This window comes from Cupressus sempervirens, chromosome 8 (assembly GCF_028749045.1).
Source record: "Cupressus sempervirens isolate cs-2001-9-10 chromosome 8, ASM2874904v1, whole genome shotgun sequence".
NCBI lineage: Eukaryota > Viridiplantae > Streptophyta > Pinopsida > Cupressales > Cupressaceae > Cupressus > Cupressus sempervirens.
In genome coordinates this window covers 612,183,868-612,203,294 of record NC_143125.1, presented here as the reverse complement: position 1 = coordinate 612,203,294, position 19,427 = coordinate 612,183,868, and the positions used below count along the sequence as shown (strand labels likewise).

The 19,427-nt window shown below is 36.8% G+C and overlaps 1 protein-coding gene across 5 annotated transcripts in view; it reads left to right on the top strand.

The window, feature by feature from the left end:
- The window catches only part of LOC149543912 (uncharacterized), a 274,899-nt gene that overhangs the window by 225,079 nt on the left and 30,393 nt on the right, over positions 1-19,427 (top strand). For all 5 annotated transcript variants that reach the window (XM_089798556.1, XM_089798559.1, XM_089798560.1 and 2 more), the window contains 2 exons: positions 16,901-17,080; positions 17,225-17,312. In XM_089798556.1, the coding sequence (XP_089654682.1) occupies positions 16,901-17,080; positions 17,225-17,312 (268 nt within the window). The remainder of the gene's footprint in view (positions 1-16,900; positions 17,081-17,224; positions 17,313-19,427) is intronic.

The window sequence follows — 19,427 nt, the reverse complement described above, 5'->3', positions numbered from 1 at the left end:
GCAACCTCGATGTTGGCCTTCTAAAGGTGGAAACCATATACCTTGTTGCCCTCTCAACTACAGTGGGATTTGACAAGCTCTCTGCCAACCTCTGTTGATGAAGCTTCAGTTTCTCTAGACTCTCCTGCAAGGCATTCATTTTTACGCTAACTTCCTCATTACTCCACCAGGTCTTGGAACTACTAGGCCTCATTTATCTGTCCATAGTTGGAAATAACAATAGTGCTGATCACTCCAATTACAACAACAAATTTGAAATAAATAATATTTTCCTCCCCCATAGGATGGCAGGAAATTGCTCTGATACCACTGTAATAACCCTGTCTGGTTATAGCTAAATCAAGCATCAATTTCTTTCACATTTCGATAGTTTGACATTTTGTCAAACACTTGGCAAGCAAGCTCTAATACCACTGTAATAACCTTGACTGGTTATAGCTAAATCAAGCATCAATTGTTTTCACATTTCAATGGTTTAACATTTTGTCAAACACTTGGCAAGCAACCCAATTACCATTGAATATATGGTGTCATAAATTTTTAAACACAATATGAGGATGTACAAGAGACTGATCACAAATTTATTTAATTTTTGCCGTATAAGTTTTGCATAAATAAATACCAAACGCCAATAAATGATTCTGAAATGATTTACACCAGCCTTTGAATTCATTCATCAACAAACCATATAGCAATATAATGAAAAGGGAATTTAATTGTTGGCTGATTATAAATCAGAATTTGAAGCCAACCTGTTTACTTTCAAACTATGTAATATTAACTGAATTTTATAAATTAAGAACCAGGTCTTTGCCGTAGAATGTAATTGCAAAGTTAAATTGAAAGCCACCTAGTCTAATTTCAATCTAGCGTACATAGTCTACCCTTACAAATGCTGCCCAAAACAAACTCCAATCTGTAGACTAAACCCTCGTCCAACAACAGAGAAATTATAATATTCAATTGTATAAATGCTCCTCAACCACAGTTAATACAGAAAGAGGAGACAATAATAAAACTCAAAATTCCATAGTACCTCAGTTGTGGATTCTTAGAATTAAATCTACAATACTTCAGCGATAGATCCCAAACCCTTAGAGTTCAGCAAGGGCACAAACTTCAGACTAAGAAATGTCACATAGACAACAAGAGCAAAATAAGATAATCAAATAATTGGATGCTTTACTCATCAAATGGGCTCATATTTATAATCTCCAAATGACACAAAGTTTCCCAAATGAACTTCACTTAAGAAGCTTCCCACACACAATATTAAAATATAATAAAGTGCCATTATAATCTGATTTATTAATTGCTTTTGGCTCTGAAAATGAATTTTTCCATCATAACTTAAAATTCTGACACGTAAGGCCACTGTTTCTTGTTCCCATGATTTAAAACTTTTCGTCTCGGTTCCAACGAGCTATGATACTAAGGTGACCAACCAACAACACTATCAAAAATAGCAACCTCAACGTATTTATATGAATAATAATAATAATTCATCTGTCTTGCCAAAACCACTGAAGAGGCATCAAAATCAAAATCCGACAACACCAAAGTGATCCTGATGATGAATGAACCTGACAGGGTGACCTACTATAAATAGACGCTCCCTCCAAGATTCTTGGAGCTCAAACCGGAAGCTTGAAATAAAAATTGAGAGCATCCTCTAACTCAACTAAGCTCATTGAAACCAACAGATTGACTTGCTATAAAGAGTAAGTCCCTCAAACAGAGCCAAAACACACCATAGATTGCTGGAAAGCCTATAACCATGCAACTGAGACCCTCAAATTCCACTGTCAGCTCACGAGGGTCGCGATGGTGAACTGACTTGGCTAATTGCAAGATCCTGCTAAAAATGGGGACATTACAATTGCAGGGTTTGATCTTGATAGCAGGTCTCAATGCTAATTTGCCCAGGCAACTGCCCTTCTTAGTTCGATAAGTATTGCAATGGATTGCCTTGTCCCCCTTTCAATTCTCTCTAGAGGCTCGCGATCACCTCCTTTCGCCTCAACAAGAGTTAAATGAGCACATTTGACTTGACATCTACACACAATATATTATCACGACTTAGAGTAACCCTTCGGGGGGCTTTGCTCCAGGATGATCTATGTTGAGAACTTCCTTGATATTGAAGATGGGGTCATTATGCACCCTTGATACCTCACTCGTTGATGGACTCATGCCCTTCACATCTCATTGGGATCTTTTAGTGTGGGCTCTCATCGAGTACGGATCCAGACTGACCTCTAGGTCAACAGAGAGGATAGGGTCTGCCACCTTTACCCCCTTGAGGATGTGGAAATTGAGACTCATTTTGTTTTCTATTGTCCCATCTATTATCAGATTGAGGGGAGGTCTACTGCTTGTTCAGGGAGTGTAAGTCCCTTTCTTCCTTCTCTAGTTACATTGACGAAAAGTGTATTGCACTTTATCTCCAAGAGACCTTGAAACTTCATGATCACACTCTACAACTTCATTTCCAATTTAGATAGATTCCTGAGCAACTTATCACCTCCTTCACACTAGTGGCTCTTTCCTGGGTGACAAAGTGGTCTCTCTGCCCTATTTCGAGTCACACCAGATCTATGAGGCCCCGCAAAGGATACACTCAACAGCTTCATTCTACTTTCTATAGGTCCTCGAGGCGACAATCTAGGACACCTTCTCAGCATAGATCATACCCTTCTTTTCTGGACTACTTCTCGTCGGTGAGGAGTGTCTCATTCTTCCCTTGTTATGTTCTTTTTCTTTCATGTTGTTTTTGTGGACACTGTTTAGTGCCCCCTTGTTGGCGTTTTTCCCTTTTGTATTATTTCTAGTCCCTTAACTCTTGTTGGTCTCTAGTTGGACATTAATAAATTTATCTTATCTTATCTATAAACATATAAGTGAGTCTCTTCTAGGAAAGGTCTAGGACCATAACTGATAACACTTGGTATTTGCGGACCAATTCTTCCACTTTTCCGATTTGTTTTGGCTGAGTTAATTCTTGAAAATATAATTTGACGTCTCTCTCATCAAATCTACTAATAAGCTTTTGGGAAAATTTCTCATAGGAGTTTATATGATGGTGACAAAAGGAAATAAGACCATGATGTGACCATTCATGTGCTGCCCCCTCCAGATGAAGTAGTGCAAACTATAGTGCATCTTCTTTTGTCATGGGGCTTATGGTACAGAAGGTATTCAATTTTTGTAATCATGCGTGAGCTGTAATTTTCCCTGATCCATCAAAATTTGGAAGTGTTACTTTGTTTTTGAGCTTTTCTTTAATGTTTGTCATAGTGCCTCTTGTCTTTTGTCTTCACAAAATTCTCTAAATGATACAACCTCTCTAATGTGAGGTTCTAGGGCTGCATAGGCTCTTGCAATGTCTTTAGTTCTAGTCATTGGTTGCTTTTTTCCTTCCTCTTCTATTGATATCTCTCCTCTAGGTAAGAATGGGTGTTGGCATATCCCAGCCATGGAAGATACACTATTATTTTCTGAGTGGTTTGAGCTAGTGTCTCTTGCATGCATATGGTGATCTTTCAATTTATAGATTGAATTTCCCATATTTTGCAATGCTTCGAGAAGGGCTTGATTTGATTTTTTCATTTGACTAATCAGAGTTTGGTTTGTTTGTTCCATATAAGATCTAATTTCATTTGCTAAGTCGTTCATTGTTGTTTTCCTTGTTTGTCTCTTGTAAGTTTACATAAGCTTCTACTCACAGGATGGTAGGATTATGCTTTGATACCACTATAGTGCCCCCCGTTCTGTTATGGCTAATGAATCTGAAACAATTATCCTAACTTCTCGATTCTTCTATATATTACGGTATTTGATACCACTTTCGTAACTTATGAAAAAATAGATAAAAACAATAAATATGGTTAATAGATCAGTTAGAGGATAAATTTTCTTATCAATGTCATTACTATATCTATCTAACTTGGATAAGAAGATTTGATTACTCTCTCTAATCTGCTAAACACTTATATTGATTTTTTTCACTAATTCAGTCTATGAAATGTCCTTTAAGAATGTGTTATTAAAATGCTATTTCAAAATTGATATGATTATTAATGCTTTATTCTTGTTATTGTTTTACTTCTTACTGTAATTTGTACTCTGTTTCCCACCATATTAATATTACTGACTGTAAATTGTATCTTGATTGTATTTATCTCTTCATTACTTGAATATTCAAATGCTACTTTAGATATTTAATTGCACACTGTAATTTTAAATCAGCTTATGGCTCACTGTATTTCTAATATATGCTATTTGCAATTTTAAACATGCTGAATATATTATTCTATTCTCTATTTATTCTTATTCACTGGAAATGAGTTTTGTTTGCCAATGATATTCACATTTGTAAGATGTGTTTATCTTTTTATATTCCTTGCTGAATGTATTTGCTGTCTTGGCTAACTTTATTAATGGACTGGGCTGACTGAAATGATAGTGCTGACTGGATGATTACCGATTTTTGGTTGGTTGCTTCGACACTCTCTTTTGTCCTGCTACCTCCTTTTGTCTCCTTTCTCTCTCATCCTTTTTATCTCTTTTATAGCCTTCCATTTGCAAGGCTTGTGACTCTTCATATGACACATCACTATCAGCCGACTGGATGGTTCCGGCGGTGTTTTTGTAGCCGACAGAATGATTGTCGTCGGTGTTTTGTATTTTGTAGCCGATGGGTAAAATAGTTTGTAGCGGACATAATGTTGTGGCCGACGGACTCCTCCGGGAAGGTTCGGCGGATAGTATTTATATCTCGTCTGGGATCATTGTAAATTAGGAATCATCTATTATTATGAAGCATAATGTATGTCTAGCATATGCGAATATAATTCTGCTGTTCATGTTTTGTTGTTTGTATGCGTTGATTTCTTTACTAGTACGGTAAACATTTGGTGCCGTTGCCTTATGAATCTGGAAGGTGGGAGGAATGAAGATTAATGCCAAATCAGCTTAACAAAGATCGGAATAAGGTCAAGGAAAAAGATGGAACCTGTACTGCGCAAAAGAATTTAATTTTGGCACAGCAAGCCAAACGCCGATGGAGATTTCAGAAAATTGCCAACGGAAACCGGAGTGCTGAAGAATTGTTGGAGGAGACTCGGCAACGGGTGGAATTGGTGGAAGAAGCATAGGAGGAGTTCTTGAATTTGTGTTCGCCGAGGGAGGAAAATTCAGACGAAAGAGCATCAACTCGCACGGCCCACAGTGCCGAGGGAGCACGAGCGTGGAGTACCTCTTTGTTCGGGATAGACTTCTGCGGGAAACAACTTCAGAAGATCCGTCTTCTTCACCAAGGTTCGCAGCTGTCGACACCTCTGGTGTGGGAGTGCAGATTGCCGGTGTGGGAGTTCAGACTGCCGGTGTGGGAGTGTAGACCGCCGGTGTGGGAGTTCAGACTGCTGGTGTGGGAGTGCAGACCTCCGGTGTGAGAGTGCAGACCTCCAGTGTTGTGATGGCGGGACCCAAAGAAAAGCTGCCAAAATTTGAAGGCGATGGTACAGCCGACCCCATCCAACATTGTAAGACATGTGAGACGATCTGGCGGGCAAATGGAATCACAGATGCCAATGAATGGGTCAGGCAATTTTCAGCAACCCTACGGGGTGTGGCGATTGATTGGTTTTTGGATACGGATCCGCAAAAGCTAAATAGCTGGGATAACATTAAAAAGGAGTTCCTGGCGGAATTTAAACTCTTGCGAGATGATAATGAAATCGTAGCGGAGATTTTCAATACCAAACAGGGGAAGCATGAAATTGTCTGCGTCTACGCCAAGAGATTAAAAGACTTAATAAACAAAATGGAAAGCAAGCCGGCGGACGGATTGCAGAAAAGATGGTTCGTGGACGGCCTACGATCGAAATTGCAGAGGAAAATGAAAATTGTCCCACCGTCATCATATGTGGATGCGTATAATAGAGCACTGGACCTTGAAAGTGAACAGAAGACAAAGAAGAAGAAAACTAGCTCCTCTAATTTTGATGACGACGAGCCTGCCGGAGATGATAGCAGCGACAACGAAGGCAGCAGCAAGAAGGTTTGTGCCCTATAGAAGGATATGGTTCGCATGATGAAGGAGTTTAAAAACATGTAGAAGGAGCCAAAAGGCAGTGAACTGTGGTGCACGGAGTGTAAGACCAATGGTCATACTAAAGGATTGTGTCCAAAGAACCAATTTTGTGACATTTGTCAGATCATGGGCCATTCGACAAAGGACTGTCCCTTTAACATGAAGACAAGAGGATCTCCGCAGGCGCTTCTTACGCAGCTGGCTTCCTCGTCGGGCAGTAACGGAAATGCAAACATTCATGGTGCCACATCCAGAGGGTACAGGAATAATAGCAAAGGGCAAAATAACAACAATGCAAACAATAACAATAATAATGGGAGCCGAAGTCGAACTCAGTATGATGCAAACGGATGGCCAATCGTTCAATGCCGAGCATGTAATTTGTGGGATCATTTTGCGCGGGATTGTACAGCGGAAAATACACCGAAATTATTATGCAAATGGTGCGGACCCGGCGATCACGAAGATTCCAAGTGTCCAAAGTTTGGAGCAAACTTGATCACTGTCGGCACGGATGAAGCGGAGGTTCTGGCAATTACACGGAGGCAAGCGGAGGAAAAAAAAAAATTGGGGGAAGCGCAGGCAGAAATTGCAAAGGCATCGTCGACGGAGACATCTCGGTTGAAGGACATCATCGGCACCTTGGCAAGGAACTTCGCCGAACAAAACATTGTACGACAGATCTTACAAACGGAGATACCGGTCAAGATAAGTGACCTCCTTCTCACAATGCCCCAATTACGGATGACCATTCTGAATCATACACCATTTCAGCAAGCAATGGAGGACACAGGAAGGGACAGTAGTCTGACGATGACAACTAACCCAATGCTTTTGGCACTCACAACGGGAAGGTATCCGGCGATCGTTGAGATGGGGATTTTGGGAAAGGTTCTGACAGACACAATTGTCGACGGAGGATCCGGCATGAATGTGTTACCAGAGGATACTTGGAAGAAGTTGGGAAAGCCGACATTGTGGCCACCTGCATTCCAGTTGCTCACGGCAGACCAACACGGAATCAAACCATTAGGAATCTTGAAGGTGCAATCGGTAACTATTGGAACACAACCATTTTTATTGGATTTCGTGGTCATTCCATTAAAAAGAAAAGGATATGATGCTATTCTGGGACGGGATTGGTTGGTGCAAGCAAAAGTAAAACATGATTGGAAACGAAATACCCTATCAATGGAGCGCGGAGGCAAAAGATTCACAATTGACCTACATACACAAATGGTCGGTGAGGAGGCAGCGTCGTCAAATTCAGAAAGTGATGGCGAAAGTGACGACGAAGGAAAGAAGAGAATGGAACCAGACGAAGGAGTATTGAGACTTGACAGAGGATCGAATGACGACGACCTAGACTTGGTGAATGGCTTGTTCCACTGGCAGATAGAAGACTACGAACTGTTTCCGAGTTGCAATATGTTAACGGTCGACGAACGTGACAAAACACAGGAAAATGAATGTCCGGAGGAATGCAGGGAAGCAGAAGAAGGAAAAGCTGCCATGGCTGAAGCTGAGGGGAAGAACATACAGTCTAAACACAGAAAAACGAAAGATCCCACTGTCCGGTACATGGTGAATGGACCGCGCGGAAAGAAAAGGTTACACCGTAGCATAAAATTAGTGGAAGGGCACTGACAGCAAGGAAATAATCCAGTTGCGCGACGATCGCAGGCACAGTGGGCGACGGAGGTGGCATAGAACAGATGTAAGGCATACGACGGTCGGAATGAAATCAAAGTGGAAAAGTTTAAGGCCAGATGGGTTGGACCATATCAGATTCGGAAGTTCGGTGACAATGGAGCGATCAGATTATCAACTTTGGACGGGCAGAAGGTACCTCCGACAGTCAACGGATCCTAATTCAAAATAAATGGTGCCAGGAAGACTCTGTCGTTGTCGTAGAAGGGGACTCCCTCGTCGTTGCCGTATGGTGATGGTCAGAGGCAAATTTGAGGTGCTTTGTAGATTTTTCGACCAAAGAAAAAATTTTCTTTTTTGCCGTGGACAGGTTCCTACGGACACATGTCCCGCAGGCAGCTTGTCCGCGGACTGTGTCCTGCGGGCAGCTGTTCGGACCTCTCGCGGAAGGCTATTTTTTCTTTTTTTATTTTTGGCTACCCGCGGATTGTTTTATTCTGATTCCCACAGCGGCGCGGCCTTCTCCTCAGATTTCTTCTCGGCGTTTGTTCTTGCTATGGACTCGGGCAATATTTCTCTCCGCCCGTAGTACTCTGCGATTTCATAGTGGTTGATATTGTTGGTGCAGATAGTTTCGCAAATCCATAGACGAGGTCGGGGGCAGGGTTGTGGGTGTTGGTGTCAATGCTCCAGTATCGGGCTGTTGGGAGTGGATCTATGCAGAGGCGACATACGAATCCTTATCGTAAGGATTTTTCTGTTCGCAGCGGACGCTTGTCTTCTTCGGAGTTTTCTTGTCCTACAGATGGTTTTATGCGGGTTTTTCTTAGTTCTCTCGCAGAGGTGGTTGAGTTCAGCTTGAAGGACAAATTCAACTTGGAGGAATTAATATCATTCTCTTGGCAAGGACCGGCAGGATAGGAAAGAGGCACAGCAGCGGCCCCTCGACTCCGCCGGGGGCGTTGCCCCCTGGACCCCTAGTTGTTGCGGATATCAGTTGTGGGAGTTTGACCAGTTGAGAAGAGTTGAAGTTGCTGCAGGGATGGACTTTCTGTGTACTAGAGGCACTGGGAGTAGGTGTTGCCCGGGAGGTTGTCTTGGTGGATGCGTAGAGAGCTCGGGAGGAACTAATCATCCAGTTGGAGGCAGTGCAGCGACACTTGGCTCAGGGTACCGTGAAATTGAAAACAGAGAAAGCAGCACAGGTGGCTATCAAGGTCAGTTTGAGGAGACAGTATTGTGTTAGCAGAGGCTATAGGCACCGGACGAAGTGAAGTGATGTGACAGAAGCAGATTTTTCTTGTTGTAGTCACTCTGATGATATATTTTGTTTGTTAATTTGTCTCAGATATTTTGTAATTGTTGTCCGGAGACGACTTTTCTTTTTGGGGGGGATGGTGTCAGCTGACTGGATGGTTTCAGCGGTGTTTTTGTAGCCGACAGAATGATTGTCGTCGATGTTTTGTATTTTGTAGCCGACGGGTAAAATAGTTTGTAGCGGACATAATGTTGTTGCCGACGGACTCCTCCGGGAAGGTTCGACGGATAGTATTTATATCCCATCTGGGATCATTGTAAATTAGGAATCATCTACTATTATGAAGCATAATGTATGTCTGGCATATGCAAATATAATTCTGCTGTTCATGTTCTGTTGTTTGTATGCGTTGATTTCTTTACCAGTATGGTAAACAATCACAATATGATAAATGGTGACTTTGACCAAATTACGATTTTTTTATTTTTTTATAATTGCAATTTCATCTAATGGTTGTCATGGATCGTTGCTTGCTAAATTGGCCTTTTTATCGTAATTTTTGTTTATCAAAAGTTGGAAATTATCAACTCCTCCCCTTCATAATTATAGTATTATGATTATGTGGCTGGAAGTCTTTTGTTGCTAACAACCCATGGTAATTTTGCGGCTTCCTTGCATGCTCACTCATCATGGATACACATTATTGACCTTGTTTTGACATACGTATGATAGATTGAATTTTGATTGACCACCAGCTTGAACTTTGGTTTTGCATGAATCATCGTTCTTCATTAATAATTCCTTGACTTCCCTATCATGTCGACGTTGCCTTCACAGTGGCTGGCCTTTTCATTGTAATGATTGCTGAGTGGTACTGGTATTGTTATTGATTGTATATCCCAAGCATGTTGTTGCTATTATTGTTGTTAATCACTATTCTACTCAATACAATTGCAATTCTCTTAGTTGGTGTATGCTCTCTTATTACATGGGTATCTCAGCTTTGGTCTCAGAAATAAATCGTTCTTCCAATTATAATAGTCATTGGACCTCTAGCCATTATCATACATGATATAACTTTCGATATGGGGATTGTTTCAACTGTTGACTTTAGGAATTTATTACATATTTATTTATTGATTAGATTAATTTGTTTGTTGGTTCTTGATTGACAGTGGTTTATTTATTATATAATTTTATCACTATTATTAGATATTATATTGTTATAATGATAATTTATTGTAAGAGCTGTATATATTTAATACACACATGATTTATTCATTTTAATGCTATTATGATATGTTATTATTCCAGTCTTAGACTAGATTGGGGATATCACATCATTAAAGACAAATACTATGTTTGAAGATTGTATGAGTTGCTTGTTTTTGAGTGCTATTAATATTCTTCCTATTGCTGGTCGTGGGTTTTTTGCAAGGTTTGAGTTTGGAGCAATATCGATTGAGTTTAATGTCAAAATGTTTTGATGCTACAATAGTTTTTCTGGGATGTGAGTCTATATAAGAGTCATGAATGTCTAGAGGGGATAGGAAACAAAAAGGCAGCCACTATGTGTGGTGTTGTTTCATTCTAATGCCACGTGAGGATTACCTTTACCAGTTGTGACACTTGATAAGGTTATTGGCCTTGAATCTTATGTTTTCAAATTATAGAGAGGTCTATTTGAAGTGATAAATGGTGCTGGAAGGTCTGTTGGGCATGTGGAAGATTGTTAGACATAATTATTGGTGATCAAACTTTGGAGTTTCCTGTCTGCTAGAGATTGGAGAGCAGTTGGATAGGAGTACCCTGCAGCAAGAATGATATATTGATAACAGTGGGTGGTTTTCTTGCACAGTAGGCCTAATGACCCGTTATTGCTGTTTACTAAATCTTATGCTGCTATTGCTACCAACTCGACTATTATTCATTATTACCCTCGACACATTAAGAAAGATAGCATCAAATCATTGTTTGTAACTGGGACACTATAGATGGCAGTATTGTCACATTTGCAAATAAGCACTTGTATTCAGTGAATAATTATTCGTCTGTGTGATGTTATTTTACTTCCAATTAGTTATGGGTGGTTGTCGACGTTTGGTACCTAATCCATTGTTTGGCACTATATATATGTAACTTGTTGGAAGTAGCATTGTCATGTTGCATACATCGCAAATTGGAAATAAAAGAGAGTATCTTGCTGCCATAGTAGAGTGATTGTGCTTTTTTCTTCTTCTTGTAAATGGTAATGTTTTGGTATCTTGATTACTTTGTGTAATCAGTTAATCCTTTTAGGAGTAAAATTTTTGGTGCCATTGTCGTATGAAGCCTGGAGATCTAAATTACGTGGGACAATGGCAGCAGGTGGTATGGCAGTGAAAATAGGCCGACCATACAAAATATTAGACATCTTTGACTTTGAAGAGGTAAAATCTGTAGAAGAAGAGCTGACACAAGACCTTGTACACTTGTGGGGAGTGTCTTCAACTTGTACATTCACTTAGAAGGCTCCCAACGAGGGATTTTTGAGAGAGAAGTCCGAGAAGGGTTAAGGGTTAATGCAAACATTGAGTGTCTCTTGCTTTTTTCCATGCTTGTTGGCACATAATCTAATTACTCTTCAAGAATATTGTGAGGACAAAGATTGAGAACTGTGTCGACATCAAATACTACAACAGTATGAGGAATGGAACTAGATGTAGAGGAACACCATGACACAAGCAGATAGTGTACCTCTAGTAATTCCAACAATTTAGGTCTCTTTTGCCAAACAAAGTCAAAACGGGATGTACCATTCACACTCTAGAAGATAGAGAAGTATTCGTGAGAAGATCTCACCAAATAACGGAACAAGGTGAATGCTGTTGACGATTATAGAAATTCATCAAGGATTCTCAAAGCTCACCGCAAAGCAAGAGTCGAAGTGTAAGCTGAAGTCAAAGTCAAGAGAGGTAAGAGCCACCCTACATGAAAGACACACCATGAGGTATTGTAATGTCCCATGTTAGAATGACTGAGGATTTGAACTATTTTCTCTAATTTACAAGAGACTTATTCTATCTACTCCTTTTTGTGATTAATGTATGTATTCAACATTACATGCAAATAGATATAATAACAATATTGCAATGTCCTAAATTGGGATCTCTTAGAGTTTGACCTATCTTCTTAAATTTGTAAGAAGCTTCTTCCATGTTCTTACTAGCGATTAGTGTATTTATTCAGCACAACTTGCAAATAGGTGAATAATGTATATATGTGCAAATGTTTGCTATCTCGATGCTATGCCATGGGTTATTTTACAAGGAGTAACTCTGATATATATTTATCCCTCTAGACTTGTTAAGCAGACCACCTTTTCAATAATATAAGTAGCTTGGTGAAAGTTATCCCAATCAAATTGATATTGGTGACATCAAATATTTTAAACAAGGATGATATATTAAATTTGACAAATATGTATCTGATTAAGTATTTATTCTAATATCACTGAGTACTATAGAATATAGGTTTCACATTGATCTGATTTGAAATATTAGAAGATTTTGAGGAGTGTATTTAGAATTTCTTTAAGAGCGAGCTAATTGAATGAAACCTGATAACAATTCCCTTTTTTCTGTTCTCTTTCTTGACTTTTGTTTGCTGATCTCAAATTGGTCATGCTGTTCTCAATTTTGATATCACAAAATTGAGGCAACCCTACACAATTTTCTCATGAATTTGTAGGTATAGCCTCTTCGATCTAATGTATTGATAAGGCATCATGCATGCTGTTATCCCTAAATTGTATTCTATGTAACTTTATTAGTGCGTTTCTTTTGATGGTTGCGGTCAAGTTTTATTTTCAATGTTTGTAAGAAAGTTCTTCTCTTACCGTAGATGTTTGATTTTGGTAAGCTTTTACATCTTTTGTGTTATTTACTTTTTGTTGTAAATAATTTTTTATCTTGTTTTGCCTCATGATGATAGCCCTTGCAATCTCACTTGTTTCGAGCTAACTTAGGTCTCAAACAGAGCTGCCTAGCTCAAGTTGTAAAGGAAAAAATGGGATTTTTCAGGGCGACAACACATTGTTATTAAAAAACCCCTTCAAAAGTGGGCTTTTCATTGGCAATTGCAAAAGAAAATTTATATATAATATTTAAAGTGGATTTTGACAACCATTTTAAATTTTTAGCTCATTTTGAGTTGATTTGACTACAGTCAATTATGTATGTCTTGATACTACATTACAACCTATACTTATTGAATTACATGTGCACATAGTAAATTTCAGGGTATTGTGTTTTCTACATGATTGTTTGAATGACCAATGTTTAGGTGATCTGTTGACTATTGGATGTACACTTTGGAGCTCTATCGGTGCTCTTGCTTTATCTATGTATTTGGAAGTGTTTCAAGAAGTAGTGCATAGACAAGGGCGAAGATAGCTTCGCCTTATCATCCTCTTTGAGTCATTCCTTCATAACTCATTACACTTTCGATGTAATATGCCGCTTAACAATTATTTTGGCTAGTTGTCAAAACTTGGATCTATAATTCCCTAGCCTTCCTGATTGATTTGCTCGTCATTTGTCATTTATACTTCCAATTGTATTTATTAAGTTGACATATCGTTTAATTGAATTATTTATTTATTTTTATTTTTATTTTATTATGTCCTAATTACCAAGCATATGTTTATGATATGCCAATATAATTAAAATATTATATTATATGATTATTATTTTTTGATTGAGAAGAGCCTGAAGCTAAGATTAATTATTATGTGTTGTGATTAATCATTAATTAATATTATTATTTGTTAAGCTCAAATGTTTTAATCAAATAAATTCATTGACACCCTCAATGATTATGAGGTGGAATTTTTTCTATGGTCATAGATCATCCATGGAACCATCACACTGTCAATGACATGAGGCAGCACTACTGTATCATATAGTGCATTAAAACATATAAATTGATGCATTGGACGTGATATGGTACAATAAATTTCACGATGAGGAAGGTGGACCCTTGTTTGATACTAAGTATTTTCTATACGACAATGTAGAAGTGAGGAGGTTGTTAACTCAAATTGGACATATTAATACGATCTAAGATGCTGGATATGAAGGAATCATATATGGCACGAGAAATTCCCATCGATTCATAATAACACTTAAGAGTCCATAGAATATTGTTGTGATAAATAGAGCAATACAAGCATAACAACAAATAATACATATTCATTGAGGATCGAGCACCAACATAACACTTTCTCATTTAATTTTATATTAAGGTAAAATAGGAGAAGAGAGTCAGATGTACATTTGAATCAGCATAAGACTTGGTCAGATGACAATGCTGAATCACACCTAAATATAAATAAGACAATAAAATAAAAATACTGTGTAAGGTGCAATACAAAGGGGGGATTTATATTAGGTTAACCTCCTTTTGAATATGGTGAGAAAAGAGAGTACAGGGAGAATATAATATATTAAGAGCCAATAAAATTATTTGAAGCAAAAACTAATACAAGTAAACTATAAGTGTATTACATGATTGACAATAGGAATTAGCACATGAATAAAACAAGGGAAAGATAATGAAATTGAAGAGTGTGGAACGTAATATAAAGGAGCGTGACAAATTTTGAAAGATCTTTAAGGTGAATCTATCAAATTGCATTAAGACATCTTAAAGGACGAGCAAATGAAAAGTGAATGAAAAGAAAATTTAATGAAGTGCCAATCCACACGTGCAAAGGAATAGGAAATAGGGCAAAAGATGGTGCAAAGGAATGTACAAAACTCATGAATTAAAAATCTCACTCGCTTATCCACAATTCATGTGCCATGTGAACAAGAAGGGGACTTGCCTTCAAGGTAAGTGGAGGTAAGGGTCATTCCAAATATTATATATATTATTGTTATTATATTGGTATAAATTTTTTTAAGGTGGTAAATATGCAAATCCTCCGAATTCTATAAAGGTAAGTTGGTACTATACCATATTTTTGATATTTGTATATTCTAACTCCCTTCACTATCAACATGTTAATGATAGGCATTTAAATATGAAAAACATAATTATATTTGATAGTAAAATAAAAATATATACCTAGAAGGTTGAATATATATATGGATATATGTTCAAAGTATATATTAAATTAGATCTTTATCTTTATCACATTGAAATGATCTTATATCATTATGCAGAATTATCCTTGAGCATTATGGTAGTCTCTCTTATGTAATTCATTATGTACTATAAGAGGTATGTGCCTTGATCTTTTCCTCCGAGATTGTTATTGCAAGAAGAGGGAGATTGAGATTCAAAGGGAGCTTGACATTTCATTAGAGGCAACCTTGAAAAAGAGGCAACAGATAGAGGATGTAATTAAGTCAACCTTTGATAATCTTTGTCATATTGATTTTGAGGGAGTAAACCATTTTGAGATGGATTCTCCAATGATCAATAAGTTGTAGCAATCAAGAGGACTTCCATTCATGAATATATCTCATGACTATGCGATTTTAATGGGCCTGTCCATTGTGTACATCATGAGGAAGTGACTTCTAAATGACGTGACTTGTATCTGCAGAAGTTATTGAAAGGTGACAATCTTACAATAATGTAATTCTCTATTATGATGGATATCTTACGATGTCCATGTAGATCATGATAGATTATACTTTGCATGGTGGATGTTTATATGGTAAGCATTATGAGAATGTGTGTGCACATACCTTATAAACATTTTTTGAGTACATGGTGAATGTTATGCATATTGATATTTTGGAAGGCCAATTACATAGAGTACTTGGTGAATATCACGCGTCTTGATGTTCTGAAAGGCCATTACTCATAGAGTACTTGGTAAATATCATGTGACTTGATGTTCTTGAAGGCTATTACTCAGTATTTGGTGGATATCTTGCATCTCAACATTTTGGAAGGCCATTACTCAGAGTTTTTGGTGAATATCATTGATATTCTGGGAGACCAATACTCATGATATTAGATGTTATATCAAACCAAGGCTCATGATATCAAAATGATGGATATCTTCTGATCAATATTAGTAATGGTGTAATACGTGTTCTGTGTTTATCCTCCCTAGCTAAGAGGGAGTGTTGATGTTTTGGTAGCTTTAGTAGGATAAACCTGTGAGATCAAAGAGATATATATATATATATATCATAGTTCCAAGAATCACGACGATTCATGTGATTCGATTCAAGCCAAATGATTTTTTGTGAACTGGTTAATCAAATCAACAATAAAGGGTTTATGAAATAAGTTACTAAATTTTAAGGGTTTTTAAAATTTTCTGATTCGTGGCCGATTTGATTTCGATTCATGGTTGATTCACGATTCGATTTGGCCTTGCCGATTCCGATTCAGGGTTACTTTGATATATAAATTAAGTTTGCCATTATAATAATTATATTAATGATTAGACATGTCCCATGTCCCATGGACATGTCTCTTCTTAGTTTATTCCTCATACAAATTCTAAGAGATCGATGCATTTGGAAAACACATACCATACGGGGAGTGCTATTACATGTGCAGCAATCCTAAAACTTAAACACAACCCAGCTGATTTTTATAGTCCATGTAGATTTAATAATTTCTTTAGTTGTTTCAATAATTTTGTTAATCTATTTCCTTAAAATTATAAAATATTACTCATTGCTGATGTTTCATTGATAAGATGTAAAAAAACAATTTCGCCAACTTTTCATTGGTAGTATTGCTGTAGCCTGAAAGTATTGAATAAATTTAAGTAGAACAATATATTTGGATTTATGTTTTTTTTTCCATAATTTTTGTACAATTTTGTTTGTGGTACCATAATATATGTATATATGATCTAGTATAATGATGCCTTAAAATGTTGACAGCTGGATGTTGCTAGAAAAGAGCTGAGTGACATGATATATTTGGAAGAAGATATAATAAAGCGAGCAAGTTATCCTGTCACCAATATTCTAAGCTCTTCAAGGGGCATTCTGAATGCAAGGATTGAAGATCTACAATTGTTATTAAAGAAGCACGATACATTTGCTATATTTGAATTTAATGTAAGGTTTGAAAATAAATCAATTGCATTGTGTTTTTATAGTTATATGCTATATTTAAATGATGGAGCTAAGCTATTGGCAAACTGGATGTTAAAAAGCATTCATGTAGTGGAAAACTATATGATCTTATTTCTGTTAATATAGTACAGGTCTGTTAGTTATCTTGATATATTGGGGAATGAAAATGAAATCAATGTGAAGATTATCGACATGACTCCTGTGGACCCTCTTTGTAAGGCTCTCTCATTTTCTTACAAGTATTTTGATTACTTAGGATATATAAATTATGAAAGAGGTAGAAGTTTAAAGGCAAAAATTTAAGCACTTTGGTGAAGTTAAGTTTCAATGATTTAAATGATACAATTACCTATAAGATATTGGTATTCTGTTATGATATTTTCTGGTTTTATATTTTACAATGATTCACTGTGTATATCTGTAATGATGCATTATCATTAAAGGCGAATTATTTCTACTCATCAAATTATTTACAAATTTCAACTAATTTTTAACTGGTTTTTGCAATCTTAGAGTTCAGCCTCACTAGTATGCTATTGCAATATATATGCCTAGATAAATATGCATGTGCTGGTACGGATTTTTTTCAAACCTAGTGAAGTATTAATTAATTAACTACATAAATGACATGGAATTTCTGGGAGCATGTTCATCTAAATAAAGCAAAGACAGTTTAAATCAATGCCTATAATTACAGACTGCATTCTAGAGCAGTCACTGAAGTGTATCACAATGATGAATTTTCTAAGCTATTCTGCATCATGATCATGACCTCCATTTTGAGTGTGGACATTATTTGAATTTCAAGGTCTGGGATGACATACACAACTCTTTGGAATAATTTTTTTTTTTTTTGTCAACTTGATATTTGTAACTACATGCATTATTATAATATCATAATGCATATGCATTGAATTTGTGTTGGTAATTTATTGGTCTGAAGTAAAAACAGCATATGGCACATTTTGTAAGATACACAATTCCTCTGATTCTTCATTGAGATGATCACAATAATCAGTCTGAAGATTATTTATTAGGCCATCAACATAAAAGGTGCATTCCAACCAAATAAAAGGAAACTTTTATATTATATTTGTACTTTGTAATCACTTTTCTTAACAAGAATATACATTTCTCCCTCTGACAATAGTTTGGATAGCAAAACTTGAACCACTCTAAGATCTAATCAAATCTTCCATCATTGGTCTTCACTCTTTGCTAACATGTGTAAATTTTACCAACTTCTGAAACTTCATCTTGGTGGTCCTAGGTGGGATGTCATGAACCGGATGTCATGAACCCTATGCACTGTAAATTTTGGGCCTAGCCCTGTAAATCACCAAGATATGCTTCTAATGCTTTATCAATCTACTGTCCCCCTTATTGAGCTGAAATCCTGTTTTGAGAGATAATTATTCTTACCAAACCAATGGACTTCTTTTTATAAAAATCATTTGTGCCAATAAAATCCTTTCTATAGAAGTCATCTCAATATGTTATATGGAGTCTTTCACTATGTTCAGCACCATTTTGTGATCTCAAGAGTAATAACCTTTACATAAAGGCTACTTTGATTTCATCATTTTTCATCTTCCTTCTTATTCTTAACTTACCCTTTTCACCTTTACCTTAAGTAAATTAGATACCTTGAGCTACAATTCCAAGCTGTTAAAAGTTGAAAACATAGCAGGAAAATTCTTCTTGGGAAAATATCAGCAAAATCAGAAGTGTAAGATTTTAAAACAATAATTACGACTCAAAAGAGGAAAAAAACAGATTTAAAAATCAGGTAGAAACTGCAGAAAATATGACAATTTTTTTCCATAAAATTTGAAGCCATTTCAATAGCATGGAGATTTGAGAGCATGTAAAATTGAGAATTTAACTCATTAATTACGCAGTATAGATTTTTGTTGTTTACTTACATATTGTTGATTACATTGCCTGCAAACTTGGATTACTTTTGTTTTTATACAATAGAAATTACGATGATTTAGTTTTATGCCAAATCCCTTATCTAATTTTACCTCATACAAGGTCAGATTCAGGAATTTCAACAATTAGTTGCTTTCTGCTGATACTTAATTTGTTTGAACTAGCTATATTCTTGTGTCCCTAAATTGTTTTGATAGGACATTCTCTCGACTTTCCAATTACAATAAATTCAAACTAAGAGAGTAGAAAAGGTGAGTTATTCCCACCGAAATTGCAGATGCCAAGTAGGAAGGATCTTTCACCTCCTAAATCACAGACAATTGAACTGCAATGGGAACTTGCACATGCAAAGAAATACCAAATTCTCATACCTACAACAATGACTAACTCAACC